Source organism: Tauraco erythrolophus, unplaced genomic scaffold (assembly GCF_009769465.1).
Source record: "Tauraco erythrolophus isolate bTauEry1 unplaced genomic scaffold, bTauEry1.pri scaffold_56_arrow_ctg1, whole genome shotgun sequence".
Classification (NCBI taxonomy): Eukaryota; Metazoa; Chordata; class Aves; order Musophagiformes; family Musophagidae; genus Tauraco; species Tauraco erythrolophus.
Genome location: NW_028238624.1, coordinates 349,351 through 362,854, shown reverse-complemented (window position 1 = coordinate 362,854; position 13,504 = coordinate 349,351). Strand labels below are relative to the sequence as shown.

At 47.8% G+C, this 13,504-nt stretch overlaps 1 protein-coding gene across 1 annotated transcript; it reads right to left on the bottom strand.

Annotated features, from left to right (window-relative positions):
- Window positions 1–7,458: 7,458 nt before the first annotated feature.
- LOC104383214 (eukaryotic translation initiation factor 2D-like) lies at window positions 7,459–12,216 on the bottom strand. Its single transcript, XM_086630870.1, has 7 exons — window positions 12,157–12,216; window positions 11,194–11,357; window positions 9,972–10,130; window positions 9,151–9,240; window positions 8,951–9,046; window positions 7,806–7,996; window positions 7,459–7,707 (listed from the first exon to the last, which is right to left on the bottom strand). The coding sequence occupies exons 1-7, from the start codon at window positions 12,214–12,216 to the stop codon at window positions 7,637–7,639; spliced, it is 831 nt and encodes a 276-aa protein (XP_086486996.1). The 3' UTR covers window positions 7,459–7,636.
- Between the last annotated feature and the right edge of the window lie 1,288 nt (window positions 12,217–13,504).

Genomic DNA, 13,504 nt, shown 5'->3' with positions numbered 1-13,504 from the left:
GTCCTCATAGGAAAGGTGCTCCAGCCCTCTTATCATCTTCGTGGCCCTCCTCTGGACCCTCTCCAACTGGTCCATGTCCTTCTTATGTTGGGGGCTCCAGAACTGGACGCAGTACTCCAGGTGAGGTCTCACGAGGGCAGAGTAGAGGGGAAGAATCACGTCTCTCGACCTGCTGGCTACGCTCCTCTTGATGCAGCCCAGGACGCGGTTGGCCTTCTGGGCCGCAAGAGCACATTGCCGGCTCATATTGAGCTTCTCGTCCACCAGTACTCCCAAGTCCTTCTCCTCAGGGCTGCTCTCAATCCATTCACCACCCAGTCTGTATTTGTACCTGGGATTGCCACGACCCAGATGTAGGACCTTGCACTTGGCCTGGTTAAACTTCATGAGGTTGGTACGGGCCCACCTCTCCAGCCTGTCGAGGTCCCTCTGGATGGCATCCCTCCCTTCCAGCGTGTCCACAGCACCACACAGCTTGGTGTCATCGGCGAACAAAATAAATCGGCGAAAGATCAATAAATGATAAAACACTCCTCCTCCACATGCTAAATACAAACTGTCTCTCACGAGGTCGCCTTTCTAAAGAGCAAAATCTTCTGAGAAATGTTTTAGGTAGGGAGATACAGAAAGACAGATATAAACACAATGAAGGAGTTGCCTAAGGAGACAATTAAGACTACAAAAAGACAGGTGAGCTTTTACCCCCTGAAGGTCAAACCAGCAGCATTGGTGAGAGGCAACTGAATGAAGAAAGAATAAGGGAAGGAGAAAACTGGAAATAAAATGGAAAGGGCCTTTGCCCAGACAGTCTGCTGGAAAGGTGACCGGAGAAATGGTCATCGTATCCTGAACAGGTGTAAAGAGATGAAAGATCAGAAAAATTATGCATGTGGTATAACAGGCAGAATAGTGGCAATGAAGTTACAGGAGGAAGTCAGTATTTCTTTGGAATGTCCCTTTTGAAAGACCATGGGATTGGCAGAGGTCTCTTGTGTGAGAGGACATGCAAGTGTTGCAGCCATCTTTGAAAAAGGCCAAAAGTGCCACCTAGGGAACCCCAGGCTGTACAATCTCACATTGGTGAAGAGTGTGACATCAATTAGTGTCATCTTGGGTGAAGAACTGTCAAGATGGACTTTCCAAGGGTAAATGATGCCTCGCAAACCTGACAACCTGCAGTTGACCGTGAGGAGATGAAAAGTGAATGTCGTTTAGCTCAGCCTCAGCAAAATTCTTGGCATCATCTCCCTCAATATTTTAGCACCCAAGTTAGGACATTTTAGTCCGGATGGGTAGAGGAATAGATGGGTCAAACACCAGTGGGAGGATCAGGGTAAGGGAGCAGCAGTGAAGGGGCCATACCCTACCTTGAGGCCATTGGGACATACTGGGGTATGGTGGGGCACAGGGGACTCTCCTGGACTCTATCTAGAGTCTAACAGCTGTATCTATGACCTGGAGGAGGCAACTCTCACCATGTTTGTCAATAACACTAAACTGGGATGACCATTCCTGTGCCCTAGGAATGCCATTCAAGAGAAACCTGACAGGTAGGAGGGCTGTTCTATCAGGAACTTCATGAGATGAAGGAAGGACAAAGGCCAGATCCTGCACCTGAGATAGACTGACACCCTGCAGTTGCAGGGCCTGGGGAGTAGCTCTACAAAAAAATGTCCTGGTGGTGCTGGGAGACAGAAGGCAAAACACGATCCCACCAATCAACCTGGTAGCAAAGATAGCAAGCAGTGTCCTGGAGAGTATGAAGAGGAGCCTCACCAAAAGAGTGAGGGAAGTGGTTGTCTCGTAAATACTCTGTTAATTTTTGGGCCTCCACTGGAGAAAGGAAAGAGGGTGTGAGTAGCAGGGTGGCTGCTGGGCTATTGGCCAGACACAACCCACCACAGCGAGGAAGACCCGTATAACTGTGAGTGAGTTCAGTGGAGAGTCATTGAGATGCTCAGGGCTGGAGCACTTGCCTGGGAGGAGAAATGGAGGGAAAGGACCTTGTTCAACCTGCAGAAGGAACGGACTTGGGAACCTCATAGTGACCTTCCAGTCCATATGGGGAGGTTGTCAGGAAGACGAAGCCAGTGTTGTAAGCATGGTGCTGGGCAGGAGAATAATAAGCAATAATCAGATGCCAGTGACGAGTGGTGTTCCTCAGGGGTCACTACTGGGGCTGGTGCTATTTAACATCTTTGTTGGGGACATGGACAGTGGGATTGAGTGCACCCTCAGCAAGTTTGCAGATGACACCAAGTTGTGTGGTGCGGAGAAGAGATTTGGAGAAGTACTGAGATGACTCAATATGAGTTAGCTGCTATGGCACTAATCATTCTTACCCAGCTGGACTGAGTTGAGATAATGAACTACTAATTAACTACTCAACTCAAGGTACCTATCCTGCCTACAAGAGGCAGGCCATTTCCTCCTGGTTGTGGAGGATGCAACAGCATCCTTGGTGCCGCAGCCCAGGCTGGTGAGCAACAACTGGTGACCCCGATGTGATACATCCGTGAGACCCTGGGAAGCCCCGACTCCCTCGCCGAGCCGAGAGCCTGAGCCAAAGGAGCCCGAGCCAAAAGAGCCGGAGCCGGGAGCTCGAGCGAGAGTCCTTTGGAGAAGAATGTAAAGCCTCAAGCCCCGACGTGGTATTTGCGGGAGGGAAGCGTGCTGGAATTGGATGAATGGGCCGGGTCTCTGCTCACCCATAAAGCCTTTGTGAAAACAGAAAAAATGGTAAAACAAAAAGGGGGAATTATGGCACTAATCATTCTTACCCAGCTGGACTGAGTTGAGATAATGAACTACTAATTAACTACTCAACTCAAGGTACCTATCCTGCCTACAAGAGGCAGGCCATTTCCTCCTGGCTGCGGAGGATGCAACAGCGTCCTTGGTGCTGCAGCCCAGGCTGGTGAGCAACAAGCTGCAGGAAGTCTCGTTTATTGCGCAGTTCTTATTGCTTATATAGACAGTATTTGCCAATAATCCTGAGACCACACCTTTTCTGCACCATTATTGGATGATACATATGCTTGTCATGTTTAACAGCCTATTTCAAACAGATACCCGCCTAGCGAAGCTCTGCTCTAAGCAAACACTACTCCCTTATCATACAGCATAGTTTTCTTATCCTTAACTTCAAGGGCATTCTGCCCTTGAGGCCTAACTTTCGAGCTCCAGTCTTTATTTACAGAGGGTTTTCTTCGTGCAGTCTCTTCAAAGATCTGCACTCCAACAGTGTGGTGCTGTGGACACGCTGGAGGGAAAGGATGCCATCCAGAGGGACCTTGACAGGCTGGAGAGGTGGGCCTGTGAGAACCTCATGAAGTTCAACAAGGCCAAGTGTAAGGTCCTGCACGTGGGTCGGGGCAATTCCAAGCACAAGTACAGGCTGGGCGGAGGATGGATTGAGAGCAGCCCTGAGGAAAAGGACTTGGGAGTGCTGGTGGATAAGAAGCTCAACATGAACAGGCAATGTGCACTGGCAGCCCAGAAAGCCAACTGTGTCCTGGGCTGCAGTCAAAGCAGCGTGGGCAGCAGGGCGAGGGAGGGGATTCTGCCCCTCTGCTCTGCTCTCGTGAGTCCCCACCTGGTATACTGTGTTCAGCTCTGGAGTCCCCAACACAAGAAGGACATGGAGCTGCTGGAGAGGGTCCAGAGGAGGCCCCAAAGATGATCCGAGGGCTGGAGCACCTCTGCTATGGAGACAGGCTGAGAGAGTTGGGGCTGTTCAGCCTGGAGAAGAGAAGGCTCCAGGGTGATCTTATTGCAGCCTTCCGGTACTTAAAGGGGGCCTACAGGAAAGCTGGAGAGGGACATTTACAGGGGCATGTAGTGACAGGACAAGGGGCAATGGCTTTAAACTGAAAGAGGGGAGATTTAGATTGGATATAAGGAAGAAATTTGAGGTCCCTTCCAACCCAAACCATTCTATGATTCTATGATTCTATGATTCTCTGACTCTTGGAGAAAGAAAAAGAAGGCCCAGCAGAACTGTTACTTCTAACTTCCAGAGGGCACATGTTGACCTGTTTAGGCACCTGGTTGACAGAGTCCCCTGGGAGGCAGTCCTGAACGGCAAAGGAGTCCAGGAAGGCTGGATGTTCTTCAAGGAGGAAATCTTAAAGTCACAGGAGCAGTTGATACTCATGTGCCAGAAGACGAGTTGGTGGGAGTGACGATCCTCCTGGCTGAACAGAGGGCTTTGGCTGGAACTCGGGGAGAAAAAGGGAGTTTGTGAGCTTTGGAAGAAGGGGCAGGTAACTCAGACGGATGTTGTGAAGTTTTACAGGGAGAAAACTAGAAGAGCCAAAGCCCAACTAGAAATTAATCTGCCTACTGAAATAAAAGACAATAAAAATTTTCTCTAAAAACATGAGCAACAAAAGGAGGGCTGAGGAGAATCCTCATCCTTGATTGGATGCATGGCGAAACATAGTAACAAAGGATGAGGAAGAGGCTGAGGTACTTAATGCCTTCTTTGCCTCAGTCGTTAAGAGTAAGACCAGTTGCTCTCTGGGTACCCAGCCCTCTGAGCTGGAAAACAGGCATGGGGAGCAGAATGAAGGTCCCATAATCCAAGGGAAAATGGTTAGTGACCTGCTACACCACTTAGACACACACAGATGTGTGGGGCCGGATGGGATCCACCCAACAGTACTGAGGGCGCTGGTGGAAGTGATCACCAAGTCACTTTCAATGTATCAACAGTCCTGGCTAAGCGAGGAGGTCCCAGTTGACTGGAGGTTAGAATATATGACACCCATCTACAGGAAGGACTGGAAGGAGGATCCAGGGACCTACCAGCCTGTCGGCCTGACCTCAGTGCCAGGAAAGGTTATAGAGCAGATCATCTTGAGTGTCATCACGTGAGACATGCAGAACTGCCAGGTAATCAGACTCTGTCAGCGTGGGGTTATGAAAGGCAGGTCCTACTTGACTAACCTGGTCTTCTAGGAAAAGATGACCTGCTTAGTGGACGAGGAAAAGGCTGTGGATGTTGTTTATCTGGACTTTAGCAAAGCCTTTGACACCATTTCCCAAAGCATTCTCCTGGAGAAACTGGCTGCTCATGGCTTGGACGGGCGTACTCCACGTTGGGTAAAAAACTGGCTGGATGTCTGGGCCCAAGGACTTGTGGTGAATGGAGTTCAATCCAGTTGGTGGCTGGTCACAAGTGGTGTTCCCCAGTTCTGTTTAATATTATTCTCAATGACATGGACAAGGGGATGGAGTCCCCCCTCAGTAAGTTTGCAGATGACACCAAGCTGGGTGGGAGTGTTGATCTACTTGAGGGTAGGAAGGCTCTATGGAGGGATCTGGATGGGCTGGATTGATCGACTGAGGCCAGTTGTATGAGGGTCAACAAGACGAAGTGTCGGGTCCTGCACTTGGGTCACCACAATAAATCCATGCAACACTACAGGCTGGCAGAAGAGTGGTTGGAAAAGTGTCTGGCAAAAAAGGACGTGGGACTGATGGTTGACAGCCGGCTGAATATGAGCCAGCAGTGTGCTCAGGTGGCCAAGAAGACCAAGAGCATGCAGACTTATATCAGAAAGAGTGTGGCAAGGAAGACTAGGGGAGTGGTTGTCTCCCTGTGCTCAGCACTGGTGAGGCCACACCTCAAATACCGTGTTCAGTTTTGGGCCCTTCACTACAAAAAAGACATTGAGATGCTGGAGCGTGTCCAAAGGACAACGAAGCTGGTGAAAGGTCTAGAGCACAAGTCTTACAAGGAGGGGCTGAGGGAACTGGGGTTGTTTAGCCTGGAGAAAAGGCGACCGAGGGCAGGCCTTGTCGCTCTCTACAACTACCTGAAAGGACATTGCAGTGAGGTGCGTGTCAGCCTCTTCTCAAAAGTAACAAGTGATAGGAAAGGAGGAAATGGCCTCAAGTTGTACCAGGAGAGGTCTAGATTGGATATTAGGATAAACTCCTTCACTGAAAGGGTTGTTAAGCTTTGGAACAGGCCTCCCAGGGAAGTGGTTGAGTCACCATCCCTGGAGGGATTTCAAAGCCATGTAGATGTGGTGCTCAGGGACATGGTTCAGTGGTGGACTTGGCAGTGCTGGGTCAAGGGTTGGACTCAATGATCTTCAGGGTGTTTTCCAACCTGAACAATTCTATGATTCCCCACGTGGGTGCCTCAGCTACATAGGGCAGGGGCCACCTCTGTGTCAGTAACGGAACCTGGCCCTGGATGTTGATTTTTAGGAACAATGTGAAACCTCTGCAGAAAAGAACTCAATGCAATAGCTGAAAAAGTCGTCCTTTCCAGCATGGCTAGCTTTTCATGAACGGTCATGAGCTTTTGTCCTAGTTTTAGCTGGGACAGAGATTTAGCAGCTAGAAGAGCTCCATGTTTTGGTTTTACTCAGAGGCTCACTCTGAGAAGAATGCTGATAGCAAGCTGATGTTTGAGACTCCAAGGACTTTGCAGTGTGCCGAAGTGCAGAAATACGGCTGGATAAGGGGGGGAGCATAGCTGGGACAAGGGGGACACGATTCCCCTTGTGATTTGTGGTGGAACATAAGATTGAGGCCAAACTGGCCAATTAGTATTCCATATCATGCAGCGTCATGCCCAGTATAAAAGTGAGGGGCAGCCGGACAGAAGGGCTTTTGCGCTTTGGCTCTTTCGCCGCTTTTGCTCTTTTGCGCTTGCTGCGCTTTGCTCTATTGTTTTTCTTTCTTTCTCTCTCTCTCCCAGCACTCCCACTCTCGGAGCTCTCTCTCTCTCTCTCTCTGCCCCTCTCTATTTCGGGGCCTCGCGTTCGTCCGGGATTGCAGCTTCAGGACGAGATGGGCTGCGGATACGAGGGGGTGGTGAGCACCTACACTGTGTATTAAATCATCTGTATTAAATCATTCTTATCTCAACCCACGGGTTTCCCATTTCTTCTTTAATTCTCTCCCTCATCCCTGGGTGTGGGGGCGGGGGAGTGACCGGCTTGGGGGGGGGGGTGGTTCAGCCTAACCCACGACACCTTTCATGGGTTTACGGGAAGAAAGCCTCAGCTGAAAACAGCAGGACAGAAGAAGAACAAACGTGAAAGAGGAGAGGGGTGTCATGGACAGTCATACATCAAAATGCATTTATATATTAAAATAATAGAAACCATAAAAATCCAGCTAATAGAGTTCATTCTCATTGCCGAAATGTCTGATACCAATACCTGGAAATGTTTAAAAGGATAAAATCTAAAACCAAAGGGGTTTTACTTTGGACAGAGAGAGTCTATGGCACAAGACGCTGCGCTGGTCCACGACGTGTTGGAATGTCCTCGGCTTACACTTCGGCAGGGGTTCTATACCGTGCTTTTGCTAAAAGATACAAAGCCAGAATGCAGAACCAGCCCAAAGCCACCGTAGCCAGAAAAACCAATGCACCATTAGGAAATTCTAGACAAATATATGGAAAATGATAACGCTAGGGGTTTTATTCAGCTTTTTATTTTTATGAAAAATGAACAGCTGGAGCAATATTATTATTTGGGTGAATCCTAGACCTCGCAAACATCCAGGACTCATTTTTGAGTGAATGGGGCCTGTACATTATCCTCGATTTGTTGGCCGAACACTTCTATAAATAATGAGATGGGAGTAATTCTTGCAGCAGATTTTTCTCCTACTTCCTCCGGCCAAGCTTTGGAGCCTTCTCAAGGCCTTGAATGTATTTCCGAGGTAGCTGGTATTCTTCTGCAACAGAACCAAGAGTTCACTTCAGGTAAATCTTCAAGAATTAAAATCCGTATCTTCTTGTATCCAGTCCCAGCCGAGCTCCAGAGCAGACTTACCGAGCAGCATCTTAGCCAGATGATGCGTTTGGTTGCCTTGGATCTGGACCCGAACTCTGTCTTTTGTTGCCGGTACTGGGGTGATGGTGGCACTGGCTTGTACTTTTTGTTGCAGAATGTTGGCCACACACTGTGGGTCTAGATCGTAGAGCTCAAGGTCCTGGTGTAAGGGCTGCAGCCCTTCAAGGCATCTGAACAAAGTTAATACATCCAGTGAGTCTGTACAGGGCAGCACGGCTGATGCTGACTGTGCTTTTCCACCGCAGCGTCTCGCAGGTTTTTGAGACTGCACGAAAGCCAAGATGGTATGTGTGAGAAGAATCGGTATCTTAAGAAGATAATTCACGAGGAGCTCATGCAAAGATTTGCATCCTGGCTATTATTTAAATAAAGGGACTGACTAAAAAGAAAGCTCATCTGCTGACTCGCCAAAGTTAAGGCTTAGATTGTTACTGGTAAAATTCTATAAACTGGCTCTTGTAGAGGAAAAGTTTCTATTTTGCCTTCACACTACTGTTCAGTTGTATTGTTCTCAGACCAGTGAAGCAACTTCAGCCTAAAATTCAGCATGAAGTGTGTTACTGTCCCATGAGCAAACGTGGCCTCAGAAATAAAGGGAGCTGCTGGAGGCCCCTCAGCAGCATTGTGTGATGAAGAAGCTGAAGGCAAGTAAGACATGAGGGACAATTAGGCAAAGCTTTTCAGTATAGGGAAACAATTGTCTTGTGTCAGACACTCGGGCCTCTTGGCTCTTGAAGGTGAGATTAGGTCGTAAATGCTGCAGCTGTGCTGCATGTAAAGAGCAGGATGGCTCCCATTGCCTAAAAATGGCATGTTCTGCTAGCTATTGCAAAGGATGGCTTTATAAATACGTACGGACAGATTACACACAGAACCAGGCACTGTTTAGAAGCTTTCCCTGATAAATGGTTAGCAGGTAAAAAAAAAACAAACCAACAACAGTTAATGTTAGATGCTTGTTAATTGGTGAAGAACAAGAGATTCTTGAGGTGAAGCTCTTGGATATTTTTTTGTTGTATTACCAGTAGGAAGTTACAACTTTGGTAGCTCCAGTAACACGTGGCTTTGAGTTGCATGCATTCTATCTGTGTAATACTGAAACACTACAGTGGGAAGACAGTCACCTGCTCAAGAGGTCATCCCATTTAAGGTCTGAGATTTCATCTTGTTCCGTTTTATCTAACAGGCAGTCACACAGAATGGCATCCACCTTCACAAGGCTACAAAACAAACACACGCACTAGAAGCAAAGAAGTTCACTTTTTTCCTCTAGCTTCAGCACCTCCTGTGGAAGCAGGTTAGGACAACTTCCATCTCTACTTACTTTTTGTTTGTTTCATCAACCAACTCGTTAGTTTTCACGTAGTTAATGATGATGTTTCTCACCTCACTGCTTGAGAGGATGCTGCCTTTTCTAAAAAGAAAGAAAACTTTTTAACTTACTACTCTAAGTAGTTAGGTGTTGGGTTCTTTTGCTAAGACAGAAGATGGCAACGACCCTGACCACACTTGGTAGCAACAGCTCAATACTGAAATACGTCTGCTAGGGAGTGATTTCTTGTTACACCTCAGCTGCTGTTAACAGCTAAAAGGCTCACAGCAGTAGTTACCGAGACTCTAAAACCCTTGGTTCTGGGAGCCTAGTTTGGGAGGATGACCCCAATGGCACCCCTAATTTCAGGGGACTGTGGATAACTTGTACACAAGTGCTCAGCTGAAGATGCACTCTTACAGAGTGCTATCTAAACTACACCGAAACAGACAAGACTGGGGCACAAGGAGGCAAGTGAGTTCTTTCAATTATCTGGGCACCCTCTTTTCGGTAAACCATACTGCGGGTGGGCAGAACATGCCTTATCCAATGGCAAATTAAGACAATCCAAGTAAAATGTATCAGTTTTGACACTTGAGCTATCACCTCCTGAGCTGTGGGAGAAGTGATGTGAGTACTTGCTGAATGCAGTTGTCACAGCCTCTTATCTTTCTTTCCTTTGTGAAGCAATGAATATATTCTTGAGTCCCATCACCTTTCCCGAGAACATTGCAGGGCCCTCCTCAGGAGGGCTAACAAAACAACGGCAGCATAGGTTTGCTAGTCTATCTCTTCACGTAACAATGGTTTTGTTGTACTTTTCTAGTGCTTACCTGTGTCCAGGCTGCTGAAAGAGTGGGATCATTTTTGTTGAGACTCCATAAAGCGGAATGATTTCAGGAGCATGGTACACTTGTCCTCTGTCTTCACTCTTGCTGTCTTGGGCAGCAGAGGCTGAAGAAAATCCTTCAGGTACTGCAAATGCTTTAATGCTGAAACAAGAATTATTTGTTGTGTGTGAAAGGGATTGAACCCTACCACTTCCGTTTCACTGAGAAACTAAAACCTAGCAAAGTCGTGCAAAAAGCTTTCTGGTCTGTTGCATAGCATGTCAGTCCCTCTAAATGCATTCCCTTGCAGCGAGGGCCTGTGTCTGTGGGTTAAAGAACATGATGAAAGAACAGTATTTTGAAGCGTTAGCTGCAACTGATAAATTTAGCCTTGCACACATTTCAAAGGTATAAATAAATAAGCACCTTAACTCAGCTGGTATTACACACTTTTCACTCTGAGTAAAGTCCTACATGTTGGGGGAAAAAGAAATCTCTCCAGGTATTCTAATCATATTTGATTCTCGTAATTAGAGACAACTGCCGTAATTCAAAATAATTCAAAGGACGCAGCTCCATTCCACAGAATCGCTAGAATTAAATTAAAAATAACCACCACAACTGTACTCTCCACAAATGTACAGACATTTGAAAGCTGAAATGATTCTTTAGTGGTCACTGATAAAAGATAGTTCTGGAAAAGATGCGTGAGAACCAAACCTTATCAGGCAGGAGCTGCGGTCTCCTTTCACTGACCACAGCTGCAGATTCTGTGCTCAGGCGAAGGGAATCGACAAACGGAGTGTAAGTGTGCCTGCCTCCTAATGATGAGGCCAAGTATAACGAGAGAAAAGTTAAGACAAAAAGTCAAAGTAATTATGCTTCTTCCCAAATGCAGAAGAGAGGATATGCTTCTGTCTACAGCAATATTCTCCACGCTGTTAGTTGCCAAGGAGATGTTATACAACAGGATGGCAGCAGTGTCATCTTTTTATTGGAGCTATTGTTTAGAATACAGTTTACCTGGAAGAACTTTACGAGAGCAGGGAACAAAAGCAACAGGAGCAGGGTATAAAATCCCTGATAGCCTATTAAGGTTAGGAAATGAGGGCTGTACAGCTATTCAGAACGGGAATTCAAGCAGAGTATAGGAGCTGGAAGTAGCAGATTCTACTCCCTTCTCAGAGACTACTAACTCCTTTAAAAACTACAATATTATACATACTCTGGATGTTTCCAGTCCACTTCCACGATGCTCTCCACACCTTTGTTCAGCTCCTTCACTTGCAAGATCTTCTGGCGCTGCATACATTGCAGGAATTTAGAGAACTGAAGGAAGCGACAATCAGAAAGTGGAGTCGAGCATTTTAAATTCCTGTTCACGTGTTTCTGACTGCCTCAAAGTTACTCACTAAATCAGAAAAACTTCTTTAAAAAAAACCCCACACCTTCGCTTCTCTAAACACAGCAACGCTACAGAGCAGTAAGCGCCTCTATCTGGCTCTAAACCAGAGCGAGCGAGGGCTCCTTTTGTCGGTCTGCCAACTGTTTGCTCTCCGACTTTCTTGGCCAAATCTCAGTACATCTTGTCGCTGCCGTCTCGGGGACGGAGAGAAGAACGACACAGAATTCAGGTGCAGGAGAAAAAGCCAACGCCAACAGCAGGAGCAGCAGCAGCAGTATCAGCAGCGGCAGCAGCAGCCGTTTATTAATTACAAATCCGTATATATATATATAATATGGTTCACAAGGATGGCCAAGGCAATTGGTCGCTTGACCATCCACCTCCCAGAGTGATTGGCTAAATGCTACAACACCCGTTTCAAAACAACTTTCCCAGTGTGTCATAAACAAGACTGCATAACAAGCTACAGGTGCAAGATAAAGTCTTAGTTTACAAAACCCTCAAACTGTTTCTAAGCTAGCCTGCATGGGAAAAAGAACTTTCACAGGACGCTGCAGTAGCTGGAAAATTTCTGCTTCTAGCCTTTTTGTATCCACAATTCCCCCTTTTTGTTTAAGACTAATTTAAAGTAGGCAGAGAGATTCTCCAGCAATGCCATAAGAGATACACATATAGCAAACCCAGTTATACGTCCAGTCATTAATTCTAAATAGCCTTAAAGGCTCTACATTCTGACTCCATAACATAAGAAACTTTAAGTTCAGTCTCTGCTTGTAGACGGACCGGGCTGATGGTCGATGTCTTGGTCGTCATCAGGAGGATCATCAATCGAATGATCTGCATTCTGGCCGTCATTTGAAGGTTGCCTTGGAGGTTGTCTGTTCTGCTTCTGGTGCCGCAGGTCAGGGCGAACGCATCTTGCAGGCAGCCATCATACCCCAGTATCTGTGGAAACGCAAGCATACCCACGACCCCAAGCAATAAGCTCACACGGGCCTTCCCACTTCTTAGTGAGTAGGTCCCGTACCCAGACTTTCGCTCGAGGCAGGTGCGTCTCGCCTGAAGACTGCAACGAAAGACAATGATTCAGAATAACAGGATTATTTGAATTTGGTGGCACTGTAAGATGACTAATTGTATATAGTGCTTTTTCTAGTCGACTCTGTGGAGTTTCTCCATGCATTCCCCCTTTTTGTTTATCTAAAACACGCTTCAAAGTGCCATGAGCGTGTTCAACAATGGCTTGGCCAGTAGGAGAATGCGGAATACCCAAGGTATGATTTACACCCCATAGGTGTAAAAACTGCCACGTCTTCTGTGAGACGTAGGCCGGGCCATTATCGGTTTTCACAGAAAAGGGCACGCCCAAGACCGCGAAGGCTAGTTTCCAATGGGCAATGACATCGCGACCTTTCTCCCCAGTACGAGCAGACGCCCACATAGCTGAGGAGAAAGTGTCAATAGACACGTGCACATACTTAAATCTGCCAAATTCAGGAATATGCGTTACATCCGTCTGCCAAAGCTGCAGGGCTTTTAGGCCTTTGGGGTTTATCCCCAATGGCAGAGGTGCAGCAAGTCCGTGGCAGTCAGCGCAAGCGCTGACAACTTCCCGAGCCTCAGTGGGCGTTAAGTGGAACTGTTTCTGCAGGGTATGTGCACTTTGATGGAAGAAACTATGCGATGCCTTGGCTTGTGCGATTTTGTCAGGCTGAGGCGCTACCCACGCAGGGTTAGCTAGCATGTCAGCCCTGGCATTGCCTTCTGTTATAAAACCTGGCAAGTTGGTGTGACTATGGATATGTGTTATGGTTTGAAGTGGGGGGGGGAGGTCCGGGTGGCAGAAGCTGCCCATCAGACCGGACTCCCATCCCCCTCGGCGCTTGAGCCAATCGGCGCCTCTGCGAATTGCCCTATTTACGTCGGACAAAGGAACCAGAAAGGTGTGCCGGTGCCCAGGAGCAAGGAGCCGGGAGGGGGGCACGGCCCCCGCTCCCGGCTCCCGGCCGGGCCGGCGGCCTGGGCCGGGCCGGGCCGGGCCCGCTCCGTCGAGGATGGTGGCGGCGGAGCCGCTTGGGGAACTCGGGGAGAGCCCCGCTGCCGGGGCGCCCACCGGGCCGAGTTCACCCAG